The sequence below is a fragment of the Protopterus annectens genome, chromosome 12.part0 (genome assembly GCF_019279795.1).
Source record: "Protopterus annectens isolate FY-2018-M chromosome 12.part0, PAN1.0, whole genome shotgun sequence".
Lineage (NCBI taxonomy): Eukaryota > Metazoa > Chordata > Ceratodontiformes > Protopteridae > Protopterus > Protopterus annectens.
Window position 1 is genome coordinate 1,295,819,589 of NC_056746.1, and position 23,934 is coordinate 1,295,843,522.

Below are 23,934 nucleotides of genomic sequence, written 5' to 3' on the forward strand. Positions count from 1 at the left end.
GAGGAAACTCCCAGATATGCTCAGAATTAGTTCAAAATGATGTGAAAATTACTGAACCTACACACATTGCCAACATACTGGCTGACAGGTTCAGTGCAAACTCCCCAAAAGGAGAGATATCTATTCCAGAGGATTGTAGCCCCCCAAACATCTCCAACGCCCAGGTGAGAACTGCCCTCACTAAGGCAAAAAACACAGCATCCATGGGACCGGATGGTGTCCCCGGCTGTGTGCTTCACGAACTCAACGAGGAATTAAACCCACAGTTAGGACAGCTGTTTAATCTTAGCATCGCCTCAGGATACGTACCCAAGGAGTGGCGCACGGCGACTGTGGTCCCACTTCATAAGGGCGGTGCCTCCACAGACCCTGGAAATTACCGCCCCATTAGCTTGACAAGCCTTATCTGCAAAGCCATGGAGAGGATCATAATGGAACTCATAAATAGACATAGGGAACTTGCAGACTTTGGATCCAACCCAGTTTGGCTTTGTCAAAGGCAGATCCTGCCTCTTAAACTTGGTTGACTTTTTCGAGACAGTCACCAAGGCCATTGATGAGGGAAAGGCAGTCCATACAGCCTACCTCGACCTGGCAAAGGCCTTCGACACAATACCCCACTCAGGTATCATCGAAAAACTCATCAGCTTGAATGTAAACCCATACATCACAAGATGGGTTGCAAACTGGCTAAGTGACAGAACCCACAGGGTCAGAGTTGCTGGAGTCATGTCAGACTCAAAGCCTGTCACAAGTGGTGTCCCACAGGGCTCAGTCCTCGTCCACTCTTGTTCGGCATCTACTTTTCTGAAGTACAAGCAAACACAGGAGGGTTATGGCTGACAAAGTTTGCAGATGACTGCAAACTGGGCCATAGTCGAAAACACATCTGACACAGATATCCTCCAGAAGGGCCTCACAGAAACGGATAACTGGTGCCAGAGCCATGGCCTGAAGTTAAACGCCAAAAATGCATAGTCATACCCTTCGGGAAAAACAAGGTTACCCCTAGCTACCATATAGGTGGCAATCCACTGAGCACAGAAAAAGTCATCAGGGATCTGGGGACCCAGGTTGACAGTAGCCTTTTGTTTGACACTCATGTTGCTAAAGTAGTTAGGAAAACCTTCTATATCGCCCACCTGATCATGAAGGGATTCACATCTAGATCAAGGGAGGTCATCGTCCCCCTGTACTCATCACTCATTAGAGCTATGATTGAGTACAATGCCCCGTTCGGAATGTATCTGACCAGACACCTGCTGCAGCTTGAAAGGCCCCAAAAGTTCCTCACCAAAAGGATAAAGGGTCTCAAAATATGTCTTATGCTGCCCGACTGAAAGAACTCCAGCTCTATTCAGTCTCATACCGCTTGCTCAGAGGTGACCTGTGCCTGACATATAAGGCCATGTCAAACCCAGATTTGATGAATATGCTTCACCTCAAAAATCTAGATCCCTCAGAACCACAAGGGTGGGAGACTTAAACCTTGACACGGTTATAAATAGAACGTGCTGGAGGGACAGATTCATCACCCAGAGACTCCCTATGCTGTGGAACAAAATCCCGGTACATGTGAGGCGGAGCACCTCTCTGGCCTTGTTCAAGAGGAATCTTGACCAATGGATGGGAGATTGCAGATATACCCCAGGGATTACTTCAGTGTCACTGCTTGACAGAGGCACAGCAAAATGATAGGCATAGTTTTTATTCAAACTAAAGGGGTGGCGAAAGCCACATAACTATGGGCTAGGCTTATAAATGCCCTTGGGCAGATAGCCTAGTATGAACCTATGAACTTGCTGTACCATTAATTCAACTATCTTTAACACATGATTGCAGCTTCTCATTACTGGGCAAAAGGTCCTAACTTTAATGCATCCACACAGAGTCTGTTACTAGTTTGTAGGCTTACTATATTGCAGTACTTTTTATTTTAATGTTGTTTTTCTGAGTTTTCAGTAGCATTGTTGCCTTGTACATAGTTTATCCACTGGCATGTACTTTAGCTTTCTAAAGGCTGCTTACCTGCTAGCTACATGTATTTTCAAAGTAAATTGTATGTTTTTTGCTGTTTTACTATGGTTCCTTCATTATACAATGGTAGCTTAATTGTAAGTTTTAAATTAATGGTCTTTACTGATTTCAAGAGTGGTCCTAAAACATTTATACAATATTTTAATGGCCGATAACTTTATCTTCTTTAATGTGCTTGATAATGGAGAAAATATGTTTATTTCCTTTTTTTAGGAAGGTTTGGAAACCAGGCTGATCACTTTCTTGGTTCTCTGGCTTTTGCAAAACTTTTGAACAGGACGTTGGCTGTTCCTCCTTGGGTTGTTTACAGACATCACACCCCGCCATACACTAATGTAAGTCTGAATAATGAAATTTGGCATAAACGGAGAAATCTGAGGACAAGACTGACACCATTTTTCACCTGCATAACACTTTTTGTTTACACTGTTTTATTTTATCACTGAAGTATTTTTTGTTCTGGACAGACTATACAGCTGGTACTTATGTATTTCCTAGCCTCACCACAAACCTTCCTTCATAGTTGTCCTGATGACACAAATGAGACTCAGAAGACTGCTCAACTTATGTACAAGGATTGAGAAGGGAGGATATCCAGTTTTCATATGCCATTTTCCCTTTCTTTTTTAGAGCCATCCTGTTTTCCCAATGTGAACACAGCCCCTATTTGTCCTCCTTTACGCCCTTCGTAGCAGCATCATACCTTGTGTGTGTGTGTGGGGGGGGGGGGGGGGGCGCAAAAAAGATTGGAGCGTTACAGCTTATTGTCTGTTCTCCACAGATGAGGCATTTCTACACAAATTAGCTTCCCTAGGCTGCTTTGCCTTCCACTTTGAGTTTTCTCAAAGCTTGCCTGTATCCTGATGTAGAGTTAGTTTATGCTAGTTCACATAGCATCAGCATTTAAAGTTGTTCATAGGTAGGTATTAGGCTATCGGCCCTAGTGCCTATACAAGCCTAGCCAAAAAGGTACCATGGCTTTCGCCACCCAAAAAACTTCCTGTGCCTCTGTCGAGCAGAGCTACAGAGGTGATCCCCGGGGTGAATTTCATATTTCCCATCCAGTCATCAAGATTTTTCTTGAAGAGTGCTAATGAGGAGCTTTGTTTGATGTAGATAGGTAGTTTATTCCAGAGTATGGGAAGTCTCTGGGACAGGAATCTATCCCTCCAGCATGTTCTGTTTATTGTGGTGACAAGGTTTAGTTCCCTAGAGCATGTAGCTTGGATGGATTGGGATTTCTTTAAGTGGAGCATGTCCAGCAGCTCTGGGTTTGACATAGCTTTGTATGTTAGGCAGAGATTGCCTCTGAGTAGGTGATATGCGACGGAGTAAAGCTGGAGTTTTTTGAGACGGTCTGCGTAGGGCATCTGTTTGAGGCCAGTAATCCTCTTTGTGAGGTATTTTCTGTGGCCTTTCCAGTTGTTGTAGATGTCTTGTGAGGTTCATACCAAAAGGGGCATTGTACTCTATAATGGGTCTAATGAATGACGAGTAAAGGGGAACAATGACCCTTTTTTTTTTTTTTTTTCCTGAAAGAGAAACCTTTTGTGATGAGGTGTGCCACGTAGAAGCATTTCTTGACTGTTGTGGCGATGTGATTATCGAAAGAGAGACTACTGTCCACCTGAGTCCCAAGGTCTCTTACACACTTTCGGTGTTAAGTAGACTACCACCTGTGTGGTAGCTCATGGGTACAGAGTTTTTACCAAAAGGGATGACCATGCACTTTTTGGCATTGAGCTTGAGGCCATGGCTTTGACACCAGGCATCTGTCTCAGTCTGGCCCTTTTGTAGGATGTCCACATCGTTAGGAGTTTCAGTTATGTCTCCTAGTTTGCAGTCATCTGCAAACTTCATTAGCCAAAGACCTTATGTGTTAGCCTGTACTTCAGAAAAGTAGATGCCGAACAGAAGAGGTCCCAGGACTGAACCCTGTGAAACTCCACTTGTCCCTGATCTGAAATTGGATTTATTTCTGCTACTTTCACAGTGTGGGTTCTATCAGTGAGCCAGTTGGCAACCCATCTTGTGACATAGGGATTTATACCTAGTTTAGTAAGTTTGTCTCTAATCCCAGAGTGGGGGATGGTGTCAAAAGCCTTGGCGAGATCTAGATAGGCTGTATGAACCACCTTACCCTCATCTACAGCTTTGTTGACTACTTCAAAGATCTGCCTTTTACAAACCCGAACTGGGTGGGGTCCAGAGTTTGGAGATTACCAATTTCTTTGTTTTTAAGTTCCATGGCCTTGCAGACTAGGCTCGTTATGCTAATGGGGCGGTAGTTCCAGGGGTCCGTGGTGGCTCCCCCTTTGTGGAATGGGATAACCGTTGCTGTGCGCCATTCAGTGGGCACAAAGCCTGAGGTGAGGCTATGATTGAAAATGGTGCTAAGGTGGGGTTCCAGTTCATTGTGTAGTACATGTAGAACGCAGTCTGGGATGTTGTCAGGTCCCATGGATGCTGTGTTCTTGGCTTTGGAGAGTGTGGTTTTTACCTGTGCAGCCGTGATTACAGGAACTTTGCATTCTTCTGGTATAGAGATGGGCCGTTTAGGGGGTGGGGGGGGGGTAAAGTTAGCACTGACCCTATCTGCCAGGATGTTGGCAATATCAGTTGGTTCTGTATATTTAGTGCCATTGTGCTGTAACTCAGAGCGGATCTGAGTGTTGCCATTGAGATTCTTGACGTAGCTATAGAATGCATTGTGGTTGTCTTTAGAATCGGTGGCGATTTTGTTTTCATAACTAGTTTTGGAGGATTTTATGAGGGTTCTCAGCTTCTTACTGAGGCTGATCAAGGAGTTCTTCCAGTCATGGGATTTTACTCTTTTTTTGCAACAGTTTCTTTCTTCTGTTGTAGAGTTTGTTTATCGCATTGGACCACCAGATTGGCTTCCTTTTTTTTTTTTTTTTGGAGGATAGCATCTTGGTTCTGTTAGGGATAGCACTTTCCATGCACTCATGTAAGTGCTTATAAAGTGTATTTGTGTAGGATTCAGCAGTTGTACCTCTATTGTCAGTCTGCATGGGTGTTGTGAAGTTTGCCACTTCTGTCTTAGGAAGCGTGAAGTTGGCTTTGGAGAAATGTTTTGCGGTGGTTTCCCTAATGGGGGGGTGGGGGTGGGATGTGGATGTCTAGGCTGATTAGCTTGTGGTCAGATCTGACCAACGAGGAATTGACCTCTGGTGTGGAACACCGGTCACCCATGTTGGTAATGACCTGGTCTGGGATATTGCTGCCCCTGGTGGGGGTGTGGATAAGTTGATCCAAGGTGTTGGAATTTATGAATTCCAGAAAACATTGAGCAAAAGAGTTGGTACACAAGTAGTTTTCCCAGTTAATGGTGGGGTAGTTGAAATCACCCATTATTAGGGTATTGTTATATCCTAATATTTCCCAGTGTATCAAGAAATGAGGAGTGGGAATCCTGGGATATGGTGGGAGATCTGTAGCAAGTTATAATTTGGATTGAGGTCTTGCTCCAGAGTTAATTGTACTTGGATAATCTTGGATGCATTATGCTGAGCAAGTAAGCTGGAGGTGTGGATATACTTAATGAATATGGACATGCCTCCACCTTTAGTGTTTCTGTCCAGGTTAGGTGGCCGAAAGGTTTGGTATGAATTATAGCCTGGTAATGCAGGCGTTCTCTCTGGAGCCTTGAACCAGGTCTCTGTCACTGCACAGATGTCAATGTTCTCCATTTTAAGGAGTGCCTCGAGTGACTGTATTTTGAGGTTTAGACTTCTAGCACTGAGTAGCATTACCCTCAGATTTTGCTTGCTTGTACCTATTACAGTGGTGAATTTGTCATTTGAACCTTGCCTAAAAAAGGCACTATAGGGGTGGCAAGAGCCTTAGCCAGTATCCAGAATCCCAAGAGCAACAGGTGCAGGCCATCTCTGGCAAAGCATAGTGGTCTGTCGATCATGTCATCCCAGGCAGACAGATGCTGGATCCCCTTAGAATGGCAACACTTGGAGCAGCCCCATGGATGCAGCAGGCAGAAGCAAAATGTCTGTCTGATGAGCTGTTAAATACTTCACTCTGCTGCACTTCTTTGTGACAGCAAACTTTGATAGATGCTTGAAGCTGAGAAAATGCTTCTGAAGCTGTTCTGTAGTAGTGAGTGCTGTGCCCTAGTACCTGACTAGCGTTAGCAACACTAAAAGGCCGCTAAGAAAACTAAGCACCTTTCTGACATAAGGTGCTTTAAAAAGTTCTCTTTTTCCTGAAGTAAGAACATAATCAGTGTTTGTATGTACTACATAAGTTTTAAGGTAGTTGTTAATATTTAAAGTCTTTGTGATCTGACACAGACTTACCTTGCATTGTTAAGTCCTGGTCAGACACCAACAGCTAGAAATGTGTTTATTATTCATAAAAGTGTCTGCAGCTACAATATAAGTGAGTAAATGAAAAGCAAGTTGCACTCTACCATGTCTCAATGTATTTGTTTAGGCAGCCTCAAGACCTAAAATGTTATTGTGAGCCCACCAAATCCTGCATTAAAATGTCTGCCACCAGCCCAGCTGTCTGAGATACTAAAAAACAATTCTCCTTTTTGTGTGTCTTATTCTAATACTAAGGTGTTTCACAGTCTTGTGCATCTAATATTAAAGTAGCCTTTTAAGGCTGCTGTTTGATTTCTTAATGTCTTTTTTGAGTATTGATTATTTTAAAGGATAGTATCTAAACTATTCTGCAGTCAGTCTTTGAGCATTTGAAATGTCTAATCATATCTTCTCTAAATAATACTTACCTGATAGAGTGCAACCAAAATCAAAGCAATTTCTGAAAGTAGTCCAGACCTTTTACTTCATAAATGTTGTTTTTTTTTTGTTTTGTTTTTTGTTTTTTTAAAAATTATTTTACATTTTCCTAAGGTTATAAATCATACAGATAAAACGTAGACCAATACTTAATAGTTGATCTGACCATTGTTTTAAACATGCCAAGCTTTTCTTTAAAATATCTAGATCCATACTTTGGTAACAAAGTAACATTTTGTAATAACATAGTTCACAGTAGTATCAAAATATAAATGATCCGTCCACCGTTATACCTAGGTCTCTTATGTAGTGTGCCTTTGGGTCAAATTGCAGGTGGTTTTCCAGAGGTCACACAATTTAACTCCCTTTTCACCTGCATCACTTCTACTTTGATCCTCTGTCCTCAGCTGCTGCTTTCTTCTCATATTTACTTATAAATTCACATTTGATTTTCTACTCTAATAATATTATTTACATATTGTATCAGTTATCTCCTAGATTATCTATCCTATGGGATTACTCTCTTTGTTAATTTGTTCCGTTTTCTTTTTTGTGAATCTCTTCACCCAGGGTTGTGCCTGCAAATGGCTTATAGTGATCAGAGTACTGCCCCAGTAAAACTAAAATAAATACATTTTTATTATTAATTGCATATGGATACTTTCCTTTGTATTATAAGCAGTGTCATTTGATGATACCCAGTAGGGTAATGTGTCTACATAATTCATTTCATTATGTAAGTTGGTAGCTGTTGACCCTTACTGTCATCAAATGCATTTAATAATCCATACTTGCTGAGATAATGAGAAAGTTGTGTGTGTGTGTGTGTGTGTGTGTATATATATATATATATATATATATATATATATATATATATATATATATGTGTGTGTATGTGTGTGTATATATATATATATATATATATATATATATATATGTATGCATATGTCTGTGTGCGCGTGCATGAGTGTGTATATATACATATAAGTATTTATGTATGTGTATGTCTGTGTGTGTGTGTGTGTGTGTGTGTGTATATGTGTAAATATGTGGTACCCCGTAAATTAATCAACTGCTGTTTTTAAATCAACAGCTTTCATGCCTGTTGAATTTGGTCATAGGAAAGCTGATCAACTTTTTAGCAAGAGTGACATAATACAGGGATTGGTGAATATGCCTTTCATTTGTATTGTGCAGTCTTGGAGTGGAGATCTATAAAATTAGAAGGTGGCCTACCCCCCGCCCCCCCAAAAAAAAAAAAATATTTTCCATGTTCTGAGGTAGTATCTCAAACCATGGACATGTTGGTGGGGGTTGTCTTTTAAGTATTGATTTTTATGTTTGGATTAAATTTAGTAGATCCATTTGTGTATGTTATACATTAAAACGGGACCCATTATAGAGCAGCCTTGAGATGCTAAGCTGGAGAATATTTTTTGTGACCCTGCCTTTCCTGTTTGTCTGCCAGCTCTTAATCCAACTTTATATAATCAGCATAAACGTAATGGTAATTCCAAGAGAAACCAAAGTTTTAAAGACAAGGCAGCTTTATTTCTTTAAAAAATAAAAATACTTTGGAGTCCATCCATTGCATTCATATAAAAAACTCAACAAATTTGTGGTATATGACTTCCAGAACATAAAACCACCTTTAAAATCAAGCTATACCTTCCGATCCTTGCCCATAATAGGCAGTAGGAACTTTGGAAAGCATTTATCCATTGCATATCAAATGAATGTCAATAATTTTCATAATTTATGTTGACCACTTCAGGTGTAGAATTCAGTTTCTCTCTCCATATGTCAGGTGCTGAATAAAGAGTCACTGAAATAAGTGTGTTTAAGCTTGGCTAAGTGTAACTTAACTTAAATGGCCACTTTCTCGATAATTGGGACCAGCAGCTGCATCAGAACATATTTTACTTCATTTAAGACAGATTTTGCACTGGGTGGGTACATATTTTACTGGAACTATACTCTGCAGTAAATCATGTTCTATACCATTAATTTTCATGGTTACACCAATTAGCCAAACCTTTCTCTCAAAATATTTTTGGCTCCTAATTGTGGGTACCTAGTCATTATATTGTGTGCCTGTAATGAAAAAATAGGCTGTTACAGTATTTCCCATAAAAAAGGGCATTTAATAGCCTTTCAGGAGCTCCCTTCATAGTAATATACTCTTCCTTTAAAGTGGTTCTTTCTCATTTCTGATGGCTGTAATGGGCAGCAGAATTCTTAATTACTATTATTTCCAGTTTAACATATTAAACCTTTTTGTCTTGGAATCTTATCCTGACTTTATCCAGGTAGCTTGTCTCCAGAGCACTCCCAACTCTAGATAGATAAGTGTATATCTATGTATGTACACGCATGCATATATATATATATATATATATATATATATATATATATATATATATATATATATTTTTTTTTTTTTTTTAAATCTTATTCCCCATCTACTGAGCTGGAAGAATCTCCTGGATTTGCAGTTCCCATATATTGTCATCATTACTTCTCAAAATTATCATGGGACAACTCCTTTACCTATGCTTCTTCAGTGTTGGTAACTGTCAGTATACTGTTCAGTGAGTATAGCTTCAGCACAGTTTTTTTTCCTGCTCAGAAAAGGGGAAATGAAAAACAAGTATGTCTCTTATACTAGTAAGTGTGCAGAAACTGCAACCTGTGAAAAGCTGCATTCAGAAAAATTTGTGATCCTTTTACATCAGTCTGTTACTGTCTACTTGCTTCCTGTCTACAGTAAGTGCCAGAGTACTTTGTCTTACATAGTTACTAACTGTCCCAAGTTACCTTGGGCTTTCCTGCAGGACTCCTGTAATACAGATGGTAGTAGTCTGATCGTTTTTAATCCCCACTGATACTTTTGTAAATCGTGTCCGTAGCGCCATCTTGACTTTTACAAAACCCATTAAATCTGAACAGTTTTTTTCTCCTTGTATTACACCTACCCAGTCTGAGATTCTCCCTTCAGTGACTTATCCTCTACTGAAACCAGATTTTTGCTGCACGTGTTCCACTTAAACACCCAAACTGTTATTTTGCTACCTGTTACTGAAATGAGTATAATAGCAAACTATCTGCAAAAGCTCAATGTCATTGACTTCATATGCTTTGTCTCCTGATATATGTAGCCAATAGACCAGTCATGGCTTCCAATTTTTTTTCCCCTTTGACCTTCTAGGGTAGTTACTAGGCATGCTATACAGGGAACCAGTGAGGGGCTACTCTGGTTCCTAGTTACACCTAAGCACTGTCTTCTTAAGTGACTTGCTCACGGTGACTCAGTAGACACATGAGGGCTGAGGGAATTGAACTGTCTACCATAAAGACTACAGCTCGCAGAATTAACTCTCTGTGCAAACTGCCAGAATCTTTTTTGTGTACGACAAGCTAGAAACGGATCCCTGAAATGTATTTCATCAATTCACGTCTTAACAAAGACACTTCATCAAAACTTTGATGAGGAAGATTTCAAGCAGATCTTTTTTTCCCATCGCCAGAGTACTGCCGCAGTGCTCTGCTGTCGTCTTCATTACCATCTGCTTGCGTTTCTTTTTCAGTAATCATTAATTCTGTTAACACTCCATTTTTAAGTAACATTCAAAACACCATGTTCTTTCCTAACTCATTTCCCATTACTTGTGCTGAATTCCATTGTTAGTCACCAAAAATATAACTTTAAATCGCCTCAAGATATGAAGAAATGGAAAGATGTGCAACTTTGGCAAGCACCACAAAGCTTCCCTGACCTCACCTACGTTTTGTCAAGATGTGATATGATGAATTATGTTGTGATCTGCTTTTAGACTTTTCTACACACTCTCCCAAGCTCTGAGGAAGCAAATTTAGTAGGGTTCTTCATGCATTGCCCTTTTGGCTGCTCCATTATTGATCTGCTAGTTGCATATTCTGAATTAAACTCAATGCAGACTACAGCATTCAAAATCAGCATTGGTTGCACTGGGACAAAATACTTTGCACACCCAGTTTCCGCAGTTCAATCTGTAATTAAAAGAAGATTTGTGGACCTCTACCACTTTACATTTTCCTAACCTATACTTGGATTCAGACAAAATGTAGACAGTTAAAATTCAGAAATGTAGTGGCAGTTATAGTGTGTAAAATGGCACAAATGGATTTAGGCTGACATCAGAACTATTCATGCTCATCAGTGATTGTGGGACTGCTTATGTATGCTTTGATTCCTTCACAGATGAGTGTGCCCTGCTGTCCACATTTCAGTCTTTTGACACTCATAAGAGAAATGAAGGATGGTAGAGCTGTGTTTTCTTCAGCACTACAGAAATTAAGGAGTCGATACTATTGGGGAGGACACCATTATATTCCCCATTTGTAACATGCCTATTTTTGGTGTCAGGAGCCATTTCAGTGAGTAAACTATTTATTTTATTTACACTTGTTGACTAGGTTAGTCCCACTAGTCCAGTGGCTTCTTTTCAGGGGTGACTCAAGGTGGTATTCATGCTGACTAGAGGGAATTTGGCCAGGACACTAGGGAACTTCCTCTACTCTTTTTGATAAGTGCTGTGAGATGTTTTACATCCATCAAAGATGCCACCAACTCAACCAGGTGGGCCTCAGTTTAACGTCTCATCTGAAGGCCAGCACCTACACAGGAGAACCAGCACCCCCTTGTTTTGCACTGCAGTGTCAATATTAGAAAATTATGTCATTTACATGGTGTGGGAAAGGATCCGACAGCGTTCTGAGCTTCGAGCACCAAAGGTAAATGTGCTATCTGTTGAGCTGCTGAGACTTTGAACTACTCCATTTGTAATGATCCCCTTGGAATTGATATACACCCCTCCTACACATGTTATGGACATGAATTTTTGCAGTTTTAATAAAGTAACTGAATGTTCTACCTGAATTATGGTTGAAACCTCACATTTTTTTTACCAGAAAGCTGCCCTTTATAATTAAAACAAAACAAAAAAAAAGTGCTTCATATAGAACAGGATAAACCACAGAGCAGGCAGTATCATATATTCCATGACTAAATGAGATCTTTCAGCACCACCAACAGGAGGCCCTTTAAAGCTGCCTACCTGTATATTTCACCAAGTATTTCTTGTAATCATTTATGTATTCCTACAATGGCTTACTTCTAGAGTTCAAACCCTTGCTCATCTAGATACACTCTTTTATAAGGGCTATCCCAACTAGCAAACTCAATGGCAAACTGAGGTAGATTCTGTCTTCAGTTCAAACAGTATAAAACATTCATTCACTTTTACCCACTTTGTCCAGTTTATGTTTAAGTGGTGGAATTGGAGTCCAACTCCCCACCAAGTTGGATGTAAAGCAAATAAAGTAGTCTCGGATGCAGACACGCATACCATATATGTATGAGCAATTAGGAAGATTACCAAGCTGCCTACAGCATGTCTTTAAGATGTGGGAGGAAACGAGACCAGCCATCAAAATCCATAGAGAGGGCATTTCATCTCTGTACAGAGTGCATCCCAGCTGGGAACCAAGCTAGCTGTGAAGAAGCTGTAGTAATTGACGTACCACTGTGCCTCCAAATATAAAAGCAGATGGTGCAAATAATTTTTGTTATATAGTAAATTGATGTGTGCTGAATGGATAGTAGCACAGCTGCTTTTAGTGTTACTGTCGAACTAAAACATTTTTATCAGTTCTAGATAAAGGTAAAGTCTTTATTTCTACAGTCCTACTTCCAAAATATCTGTATGTCCACCTTTTTTGTGGCTAACAGTTTCTTGGTTAGAAAACTGCAGGCTACCGCTCACTAGCCAATTTTGTCATTAGTCTAGCAAGCTATATTCACTACTGTTTCAACACTTAATTCTCAAGAATTTTTTAATTGACTTGGGTGTGCCTGTGTCACTGTGCACACAAATCAGTTTAAGTTAATGAATGCTCATCATTAGCTTTAACCAAGTGTGTACCCCACTGCTTTTTCAGCTGTTTTTGCAAATGAAATCTCTACATTTTCAAGTCTGAAAATCACAGTGGAATGCTCATCATTAGCTTTAACCAAGTGTATACCCCACTGCTTTTTCAGCTGTTTTTGCAAATGAAATCTCTACATTTTCAAGTCTGAAAATCACAGTGGTATGGCAGATGTGCATTTAAAGTTCCATAGTTTTGGAATACTTTCTACAGAAATTTTTCAGTGTAACTGCCCATTAATAAACATTTTAAATTACATTTTTATCAAATATATGCCTTGCATACCTGGAGTTGCAATATCACTTAATGTATTATGATCCTGTTGCACACTGCTCTGCGGTATAGTATCACACATTAACCAAGGCTAATTTCCAACTGTTTGATATGCAAATTGAAGAACACTTTTGCATGTAAAAGTTATACTTGGCTGTACTTTTGTAGATAGTCTAGCCAAGCAATTATGTTGACTGTTTTAAATATCTGTTATTCTACATGCGTACTACGATGTCATACATGTGTATTACTGAGTATGTGTTAAACTCCTCTTTCAGCTTCTCTGACTGTGTTCTATGGTATGAAATGTACAGAAAAAAGAAAGGAGACACTCTCTAATGTTGTTGGAAACATTTATTAAACAATCACAAAGCTTTTGGATGAAGGATTTTCATCCGAAAGCTTTGTGATTTTTTAATAAACGTTTCCAACAATGTTAGTCTCTCCTTTCTTTTTTCTGGACATTTTATCTGACTGTTTTACCGTGATTCCTAGCCATTTTACTTTGCATTGTGTTCTATGGTATAACATACTGTTGAAGTTTTCACTGTTGGATGTACAAATATTTTTACTATACTTCTTGGGGTTGAGCCTGAAATTGGGGCATGTGATGCAAAACCCTTGATAATGAGATGTGCCACATAGAAGGGCTTTCTGACCACAGTGGCAATGTGGTGGTTGAAGGAGAGGTTGTGGTCAACCTGTCTCCCCAAATTTCTCATAATGCCTTCAGTGTTTAGTGGACTTACCATTGATGTGGTAATTAGTGGAAACTGAGTTTTTCCCGAAGGGGATGACTACGCATTTTTTGGCATTAAGCTTAAGGCCATGGTTTCGACACCAGTCATTGATTTCAGTGAGGCCTTTCTGGAGGATGTCTGCATCAGTTTGGGAGCTAATAATGGCTCCCAGCTTGCAGTCGTCTGCAAATTTGGTCATCCAGAGTTCCTCTACGTTGGCATGGACGTCTGAGAAGTAGATGCCAAACATGTGATATGGTTACAGTGTGGTAGCATACTGTATTGTTACAATTAAATGAAGGTTTTGTCAAGTGGTGGAATTGTTTATATTGAAGTTAAACAGGAGTGGAGAGTAATGCCAAAACTTTTGTTTGTAACAAAGTTTTGACATTGAAATTTATTAGGTGTGTGAGCAAGTGTTTGTGGTTCACTGTTGGAGTAAGGGCTAGAGAAGTGTGATTGTGTTTGTATGTGTGCGCACCTTGTTTAGTGGTACTGTTAGAGATCGAGTGTTTTAAGTTAACCAACATGAGGAAAGTGGTGTAGGGAGTCTGGTTAGGGTTATCACACACAACTAAGACGGTGTAGTGATTTGAAGTGTGAATATAAAATTATGAATGGAGTTATAAAAAGCTGCTTCTAGAGTAAGCTTCCAAGGTAAGTAATTTTCTCTAAATATTTAAATTCTTGCATTCCTGTCTAAGCAGTGGTACAGCTCTTCAAAGCCAATTTTATTAATTGACCAGTCAGTCAAATTGAACAAACATCCCCTGGGGTTATGTGATAATGTAAAGTGTTTTATTAAATAAAGAGTTTGAAAACCCTCTGTATAGGTGATACTGGCGGTTGGCCCTTCTTTTCTCCTGGGGCTACTACTGCTTTAAATTGGTGAAAACTGACGAGTAGTCCATTGATGATGCGTACCATACAGATAGAGTACTGCTGAGGACTGTTACTCCTGTAATGGAAAATTGGTGTTTCCCTCCTACTTTTGTATCAGGCTATTGCTTAATAATAATAATAATAATTTGGCATTCTGTCATTGTTTCTGTCCATATCACAGCAAAATAACCAAAGAAAGTAGATTTTTTTAATCATGTCAAGATCATAAAACTTGTCACTTTGCATGATAAATTCTAAATCTGTCCAAATTAAAAAAAAAAATTGAGCAATGGTTCTTCTGTTTTTTAGATGCATGTTCCATACACTGAATACTTCAAGCTGGAGCCATTGTTGAAATATCACCGTGTGATCAGTATGGAGCAGTTTATGGAGGAACTGGCACCGGCATACTGGCCTGCTGGGAAGAGAACTGCTTATTGCTTCGATCTGGCTGCTCAGAGAAGTCCAGATAAGAGCGCGTGTCCCATGAAGGTACTGAAATGCATTTGCTGATGTTCTGTGCAGTATTGTATGGAAATACCATCAGAATCGCTCCAAGTATTTATCATATTTACACTTCTTGCACAGCAAAGTAACCATCATGAGCACTGCTCTATCAACACGATTTTGCTTTTCCGTCTGTCTTCCTCCCTGAATGCAGATTACATGTATATAATATCAATGAAGATTTATTATTTCTCCATTTAGTTACAGTAATGGTGATGAGTCATTGGCTTTGTGGCTTTTTAATGATAGTCTGTGCATCTTTTAGCCAGATAAACAAAAGTAGAATTTAAGTGTTCAGTCGTAGTCTTTAAAAAAATAAATAAATAAATTTAGTCCCACCCTGCTACACATTTAATAAGATGTCTACGTTGTCGAGTCTGTTCATTCATTGGTGGAATCTGTTGTTACTTCAGAGATCTAGTAGGGCAAATGGCATCTGCCCATAGTTTTTATACCATCCTTAATTTTGGAGCTGTATGGATAATGGCAATGTTTCACTGGCCAAAAGTATGTACCAGTTTGCAGTGTTGAACTTGCAGTGTAACACCTCCCTATTTTTATAAACACACTAACGGCAAGGAGAGAAATCCTTCTCCAAATAATTAGTTGTTAGGGAAGTCCTTATAGCACTTACTGATGTCAACAACCCAACATTTTAGAATGTAAAACTGTAGGCAGTAACCAACATTGAAAACTTCAGAATTTGTGCTGTCTAACCTATGTCATGTAGGATTGTGCAAATTTCCTTCTGAACTAGCACAAGGTTTAAATTTGAAAACCCTGTGGGAGCTTTAACATCTGTTGCGGGAAAATAAGTGCACGTGAAAACCTTGCAAGGAGCTGAAATGTTTCTTGGCACTAAACAACATATAGTTACTAATAGATTTATTTTTCTCCCTTTAAGGTTAACTGTGTCAGAAAACTGACCTTTCCTTTAAAGGTTTGAGAGTACCAATAAAAGAGGAATCTGCAGTATTCTTTAGTCGCAGGTTAACAGATTAGAACACCTAGCTTACTCTGTCTCACTCAACTACTCCATGTTTTTGCTATAATTATTGTACAGTCGTCCCTTTCTGAACCTATGGTTGTTTTGCATCCCTAGTGAAATCCAGCCAAATGTCTGCCTGAAAGTTGTTACTTGTGACATGTGCACCTACATAATTAACAAAGCAATGGTAAAGTAAAAACTAGAGTAACATTTAGTGTTTTTGTAAGTGCTTATTGGCTTTAAATAAAGTGACAGCCCCTTAAACATCCCGTTGCCTAACATTTGTAATTAGTCCTGGCAAGGTTGTTTCTGTCCCCCCTATACAAGTCTCCAAACACGGGACTATTGGCATCCAGTCCATTAGAAGGCTATACCATTTCATTACAGCAATGGTATTTTCATCGATTTTTTTGTGCCCCTTCCAGAGGTGTTTCTGTGTTAAGCACACAACTTGTCCTCTTCCTGCATCACCGTAGGTCCCATGTGTGCAAAGAGTGTCTTTTAGGAGGCATTAGGGTTAGGGAACAGACAAGATCTCAATATCAACTCTATCCCAATGCATTTTGTAATTGATTCATGTTTACTAACAGACTATTCTTGATTTTTTTGTGTCACTCAGGTGTGACCATCTAAATATAAAAAATGTAAGGGTCTCTTTTTTAAGGGGTAACCAGAGAGTGGCTCAGTGGTTCTTAATATGCAAACACATACCTAATGAAACCTAGTTTTGTAAGATGTAGCCTGTTTACATCTCTTTGTATAAACAAAATTTGCACATTTAGTCCTATATGAGCAAGTTGCTTAGCTGGACGGTGTTCACTGGTGACTCCTGAAAACAAAATCTTGTTTCCTGGATTAACCAGATGACCAAATAAAACAAACTACTGCTGCAGTGATGTATATTATTCCTCTGCATGCTTATTTATAAAGCTGATTGTATGTTGTATTTTTTTAACTCTGCCGGCCATTTAACACTTCCTGCTTTTCTTTAGGAGCTGGTAGCATATCTGTCCTTGTTACAACACAGATGTGACAATTATAGAACTGAACTTGAATCACTTTGTGATCTTTAACATTTTTTTTCTCCAGGATGGGAACCCTTTTGGTCCATTCTGGGACCATTTCAACATTGATTTTGATCGCTCAGAAATCTTCAGTGGCATTTCCTTCAGTGCCTACTTCAAACAGCATTGGATGCAAAGGTAACACATGTGGGTGGGATATGCTGACATAATAAAATGGTATTCAGTAATTTAGTCCCTGCTGAGTATATCTAAAAATAACAAGTCTGCAACCTGTGAGTGGAGACCAATAATAGTAGTAGTACTGCTTCCAAGACTGTCCTTGTCATCTTTTGCCACAGAGAGTACGCGGAGAGCTGCACTGACCAAATTTGAGTCTAATACTTAACAACATTAACTACTTTCTTTTAGGGGTGAATGATATTCAGGGCTCTGAATGAAATGAATCCCCTAAGACTGATTTTCTGCAAAAGTTGTTGCGTTCTGATTAGTAAGTGAAAGCCTGCTGCTATACATCTGCTTGTATAATCTACGATGAGATTTATTTTTATTTGTAGGTTTGGGGGTTGTAAGGCAGCCCTTGTCGGGGCAAGAATTTGGTGCTCATTTCTTCTATTTTAGTAGGGTCTCTGCTTTCCTGAAGTTTACGTTTCCCACTGATTTATTAATAATTGTTTTGTTTGAAACTTTGTGAGTGAATTTTTGTTTATTTACCTGGCGTCATAGTAATTGCACAAAACAGAATTGCAGTGAACTGCAAACAGACACATTTGTGTGTTCATGTGGGAAAGATAACCCTACCTGTACCCCATTATCTCTAATTATACCAGTTCTGAGGATGTGCAACAATTTGGGTAAAGGGTAACTTCTCACTTCCCATAGTTTTGCAGTTTCACTGTTAACACAGACTGTTTTAACGCTAAATAAAATAGTTTATCTATTCAATTACATCTACTTGTATAATTTAGCTTTGCTAAAACCCTTCATAAACAAACCCATGCTGTTCTGTTTGCACTCTTTTTGTAAAGTGACCTACATATTGTATGTTTGTTCTTTACATTTATCATTATATTTTTCTTTTTGTTGTTTTGCAGTTGTATTTCAAAATATGTTTTCCTCACTTGGTTAGTACAGTAACCCGTTGTGTATTTTTATGTAGAAGCAGATATAAGATGTCCAATCACAAAGGATATACTATAACATGTTTCATTCAAAAGTTTGAACACTTGAAGTATTGGCTAAATAATTAAAAAATTAACTTTTCAGACATTTCTGGTGTTGGGTTGTGTAGCATTGCGTTACAGTGGGAGGCAGAAATTTGTCCTTTCCCTGCTATACTGCAATCTCAGAGTTGGTACATACAAGTAGTAGGGAGTCTGGAGGGTGCAATTTTTCTTTTTCCTTGTCCCCCCCCCCCCCAAATCTTTGGGACTGTTTTTTTCAGTGTTTAAGTGCTCAAGTTTTTTTACAGTTCATTTGGTTAACAAAGACTCAGTGTAACCAGAGTGATTCTGAAGAACAGATGTGGGCTTTCCTAACATTCATATATCTCACTACTCCAGGCTTGGCATCTATGCTGTTCCTAAGTAGCATCATACATGATATTCAGGACATACTGCTGCTATGGCCTGCAGTCAGTCAAACCACTGCAGCATGTTCATATAGCCTGACATCATGGCCCTTAACATCATGCACCACTTTGTCATTATTTCAGCACCAGCCTGCAGTATTTCAGCTTTTTTCCCCATGGGATATGTTCCTTTGTGCAGCACAGTGCATCTTGGTCACTGGTTAAATGCAGTTTGATGTGCTGAGGACATTACATATTTGAACATAGCCATTTAGTTGAAGTGCCACTACCTACTTTGAAACTCCTTTACGTACATGTATCACTAAATTATCACATCTTGGAGGGGGTGCAATTTTTCTGATGAAGTGAATTCATACTGGGCTACCAAACTCAGCAAAATGGCTTGGATCTGGACCAGCTATCACTTGAATCTGATCTATCATGAAACCTGCACTGACTGGAGCTGCTAATTCCTGTTTGCTTTTTGCCTGTCTGGCTGTTCTCCTGGTTTTGCCTGACATTTTTGGCTTTAATTTTAGTTTGAAACCCTGTGCTTTCACAGACTGAGAGAGTGGTATTGTTTACCTTGCTGCTCATCCTCCATCTTTGCTACTTTAGCTGGCTTCTGAGGCCTCTCAGGGAAGTGCCAGATTGAATGCCGTTTTCCCTCTACTTCATCAGCTTTCTGACCACCTGTTTGTTCTGTCAGTTGAAAATGCACTTAAACTTGTATTGCTCAGGCTGTGGATTGTATTTCATTACTGAACCTAAGTGGAAATTCCTTGAGATTCCAAGAACAGGATAAGTTATTTCTTAAACTTATTTCACTGAACTGCATTTCTGAAACACTTATAATTGTGCTATAAGTTACTCTACTACATTTTGCACTGTTATAAAGCTTTTTTTATTGTTTCACTGCATTTATGTACTGTTTTATGCAGTTTTAACTGTATTTTTCAGTGCTAGATACTGTTTCATTACTCTAATTGCATGTTTACTGAATTACTTGACTGTAAACTGCTTCTTCATACTGAGAGTTCTATTTTCTGTTTGTGAGTGCTCTAGCCGACCTTTTCTGTGCATTTTTGATTTTTTGAGGTTTCTGTGTTCTACAGCTAGGAACTGTAATAGTGTGCATTACTATAATTGCATTAGTCTGCATGTCCTCCCTGCGGTTGGGTAGCGTTCGAAAGACATGCATGCGTAAATGGGCGTGCCTTTGTTGAAGGTTGGGCGTTTCGTAAAAATCTACTGCCAGTCACTAGCGGACCGGAGTTCCGCTGTGGCGACCCCTTACCAGGAAAAAGCCGTAAGACAAACAACAACTGTAATTGCATTTGTATTTAATTACTAAATTGTAAACTGCTTTTTCATACTGAGACTTGTATTTTCTCTTTGTGGGTGTTATTTCTATGCTTTTAAAGTGAAGTTTCTGTGTTGTGCTCAGGTGGCATAATCTTGATAGAGGTCTGTTGTCTAGGCTGGTAGTTTTGTTTGAGTTTCCTGTGTTTCTGGCAGCCATTTTCTGCTGATTTGTCTTCGTTATTATTGAGAGTATCAAGGTCTCCTGACGTTCTGTAGTATGAGTGATTGAGTAATAGCAGGGGCTGATTAGTAATTTGATCTTCTAACTCTTCCATTCTTACTGGTATATAAACCCTGTGTCCTGAAAAGGTTGTGCTTGTATTGCTCAGGCTGTGGATTGTATTACATTACTGAAACTGTGCGGCAATTCCTTAAGATTCCAAGAGCAGGATAAGTTATTTCTTACACTTATTTCACTGAACTGCACTTCTGAAACGCTTATAATTGTGCTATACAGTTGATCTGCTACATTTTGCACTGTTATAAAGCTTTTTTTATTGTTTCACTGTATTTATGTACTGTTTTAACTTTGTTTTTCATTGCTAGATACTGTTTCATTACTCTAATTGCATGTTTACTGAATTATCTAATTGTAAACTGCTTCTTCATACCGAGAGTTGTATTTTCTGTTTGCGAGTGCTCTATCTGAGCTTTTCTGTGTATTTTTGATTTTTTGAGGTTTCTGTGTTCTACAGCTAGGAACTGTAATAATGTGCATTACTATAATTGTCTGTTTACAGTTAATAGCATTCTCTAGAGTCTGCTTGCTCCTTGACCTGTTTAAAACTTTCATTCACTGACTACAGCTAGGAACTGTAATTTTCCCCACCCACCCACCTTCCCTAGTGTTGTGGTGTTCTTATAATTGGTGGCTTTGCAGTTGTCCACCCATACTGTATATTTGATCTGTGATACTCCTCCCAGTCTAGTGTCATTAGTTAATTCAATCTAATAGAGAACATTTGTGAAGGCCAACCCACTCACATTCTTAACGTTGAATTAACTTCTGTTCCAGCTTTCTCCATTTCCACTTTTACTGAAAAAAAAATTCTAAGCTTGCTTCCCCCATTTCCTGTGGCAGGTCTAGTCCAGATACGGGATTTGCTGTGTCCAGGACTGTTTGTGAGCTCCTGAGCCCCCCTCCCCCCACTTAACTAGAGTTAAACTATTCCTGGCGCCATAAAGTCTTCTCTTCAAATTTTCAATTGTAACTAACCAGCTTTTTAGTTTTAGCACTCAAATCTGTTTCTTTGAGCACAGCACTTGTTCAGAACTCATTGTTAAGCACTAAATAAGTTACAAGTTACTACAGCACTCAACTTTCCTCACTTGTCTAGAGGAAAACAGTTTTAGAACTTAATAAATAAGCACCTATTTAGGCATGTCTAAAGGTCAGCTCCCGGTGTTTTCACCTGTCCACCTGATGAATCTGGGCATCTTGGGACAATGCAGCAATTGCCTCATGTACACAGACAACCCTCTCCTCCTACCCACCAACACTACGACCTTGAGAGATGCACTTATATAGCCAAACTGGAAGCAAAGCTCTCTTCACCGAAGACTGGACTAGACAGTCAAGAGGAGAACGTAAACACTTGCACCACACCACACACCTCACATTGTCCCTCAAAACCTGCACCACCAAAACACACACACAGAAGCACAAAACACACACCTACTTTTGTGGAGGTTCTCACTAAAAATCTGCCCAAACAACCGAGACCTCCAAAGCAGAAATGCAAGCAACCTCCACCCCCCCAACACAACCCAAATGACACACACTCCACATACTCAGTGTTCCACTCAACTACAGCCCATAAGGCATAATGTACCCAAGACTCTAGTCATAGGTGACTGTATAGTCAGGAACACACTGATAGTTCCACGCACCAGGCTAAACGAGGAAAAAGTTACTGTCGGCTGCCTGTCTGGTACCAGGATCCGCCACATAACGCACGCACTCAGGTCACTCCACAACAAGTACAAATATGACTCTGTCATTGTCCATGTTGGTGTGAATGACCTGAGACGTACCTCCCTGGACTACATGAAAAGAGACATGGAGAAGCTGTCCGATCTTCTAGCCCAGGCAGGTATGACTCTAGCCCTGAGTAGCATCTTGCCATCACCCAGAATGATACCACAGTACAAGAACAAAATGATTGACTTTAACAATTGGCTAAGCTTCTGGTGTCATTCTCAGAGAATCCAGTATCTGTCTGCCTGGGATGATATGATCGACAGACCACGCTGCTTTGCCAGAGATGAGGTACCTGTCACCCTTGGAATTCCGGATACTGGCAAAGGCTCTTGCCACCCCTATAGTGCCTTTTTTAGGCAAGGTTCAAATGACATTCACCACCGTAACAGGTACAAGCAAGCAAAATCTGAGGGTAATGCTACTCAGTGCTAGAAGTCTAAACCTCAAAATGCACTCACTCGAGGCACTCCTTTAAAATGGAGAACCTTGACATCTGTGCAGTGACCGAGACCTGGGTCAAAGCTCCAGAGAGCACCTCTGCATTACCAGGCTATAATTCATACCACACCTTTCGGCCACCAAACCCGGACCGAAACACTAAAGGTGGAGGCATGTCCATATTCATTAAGGATATCCACACCTCCAAGCTAGTTGCTCAGCATAGTGCATCCAAGATTATCCAAGTTCAACTAACTCTGGGCAAAACCGCAGTCCAGATTGTAGCTTGCTACAGACCCCCCACCATGCCCCAGGATTCCCACTCCTCTTTTCTTGATACACTGGAAAATATTAAGGTACAACCCAACACTCTAATAATGGGTGATTTCAACTACCCTACCATTAACTGGGAAAACTACTTGTGTACCAACTCTTTTTGCTCAACATTTTCTGGAAATCCTCAACTCCAATGCTTTGGATCAACTTATTCACACCCCCAGCAGGTACAGCAATATCCTAGACCTGGTCATCACCAACATGGGTGACCGGTGTTCCACACCAGAGGTCAGCTCCTCGTTGGTCAGATCCGACCACAAGCTAATCATCCTAGACATTCACATCCCGCTCCCAACCCCCATTAGGAAAACGACCGTAAAAAATTTCTCCAAAGCCAACTTCACTCTTCTTAAGACAGAAGTGGCAAACTTCACAACACCCATGCAGATGGACAGTAGAGGTACGACTGCTGAATCCTACACAAATGCACTTTATAAGCACTTACATGAGTGCATGGATCGTGCTATCCCTAACAGAACCAAGATGCTATCCTCCAAAAAAAGGAAGCCAATCTGGTGGTCTTCTGCAGTAAACAAACTCTACAACAGAAGAAAGAAACTGTTGCAAAAAAGAGTAAAATCCCACGATTGGAGGAACTCCCTGGTCAGCCTCAGTAAGAAGCTGAGATCCCTCCATAAAATTCTCCAAAGCTAGTTATGAAAACAATATCGCCACTGATTCTAAAGACGACCACAAATCATTCTATAGCTATGTCAAGAATCTCAATGGCAACACTCAGATCTGCTCTGAGTTACAGCACAATGACACTAAATATACAGAACCAAATGATATTGCCAACATCTGGCAGATAGGTTTAGTGCTAACTTTACCCCCCTCTCACCCCCTAAAGGGCCCATCTTTATACCGGATGAATGCAAAGTTCCTGTAATCATGGCTGCACAGGTAAAAACCTCACTCTCCAAAGCCAACAACACAGCATCCATGGGACCTGACAACATCCCAGGCTGCCTTCTACACGAACTACAGAATGAACTGGCACCCCCACCTAAGTACCATGTTTAATCATAGCCTCACCTCAGGCTTTGTGCC

At 39.9% G+C, this 23,934-nt stretch overlaps 1 protein-coding gene across 1 annotated transcript in view; it reads left to right on the top strand.

Annotated features, from left to right (window-relative positions):
• POFUT1 (protein O-fucosyltransferase 1) overlaps positions 1-23,934 on the top strand; it is a 148,533-nt gene that overhangs the window by 26,388 nt on the left and 98,211 nt on the right. Inside the window, exons 2-4 of the mRNA XM_044090349.1 lie at positions 2,251-2,372; positions 14,987-15,169; positions 17,262-17,374. Coding sequence (XP_043946284.1) covers positions 2,251-2,372; positions 14,987-15,169; positions 17,262-17,374 — 418 coding nt within the window. The remainder of the gene's footprint in view (positions 1-2,250; positions 2,373-14,986; positions 15,170-17,261; positions 17,375-23,934) is intronic.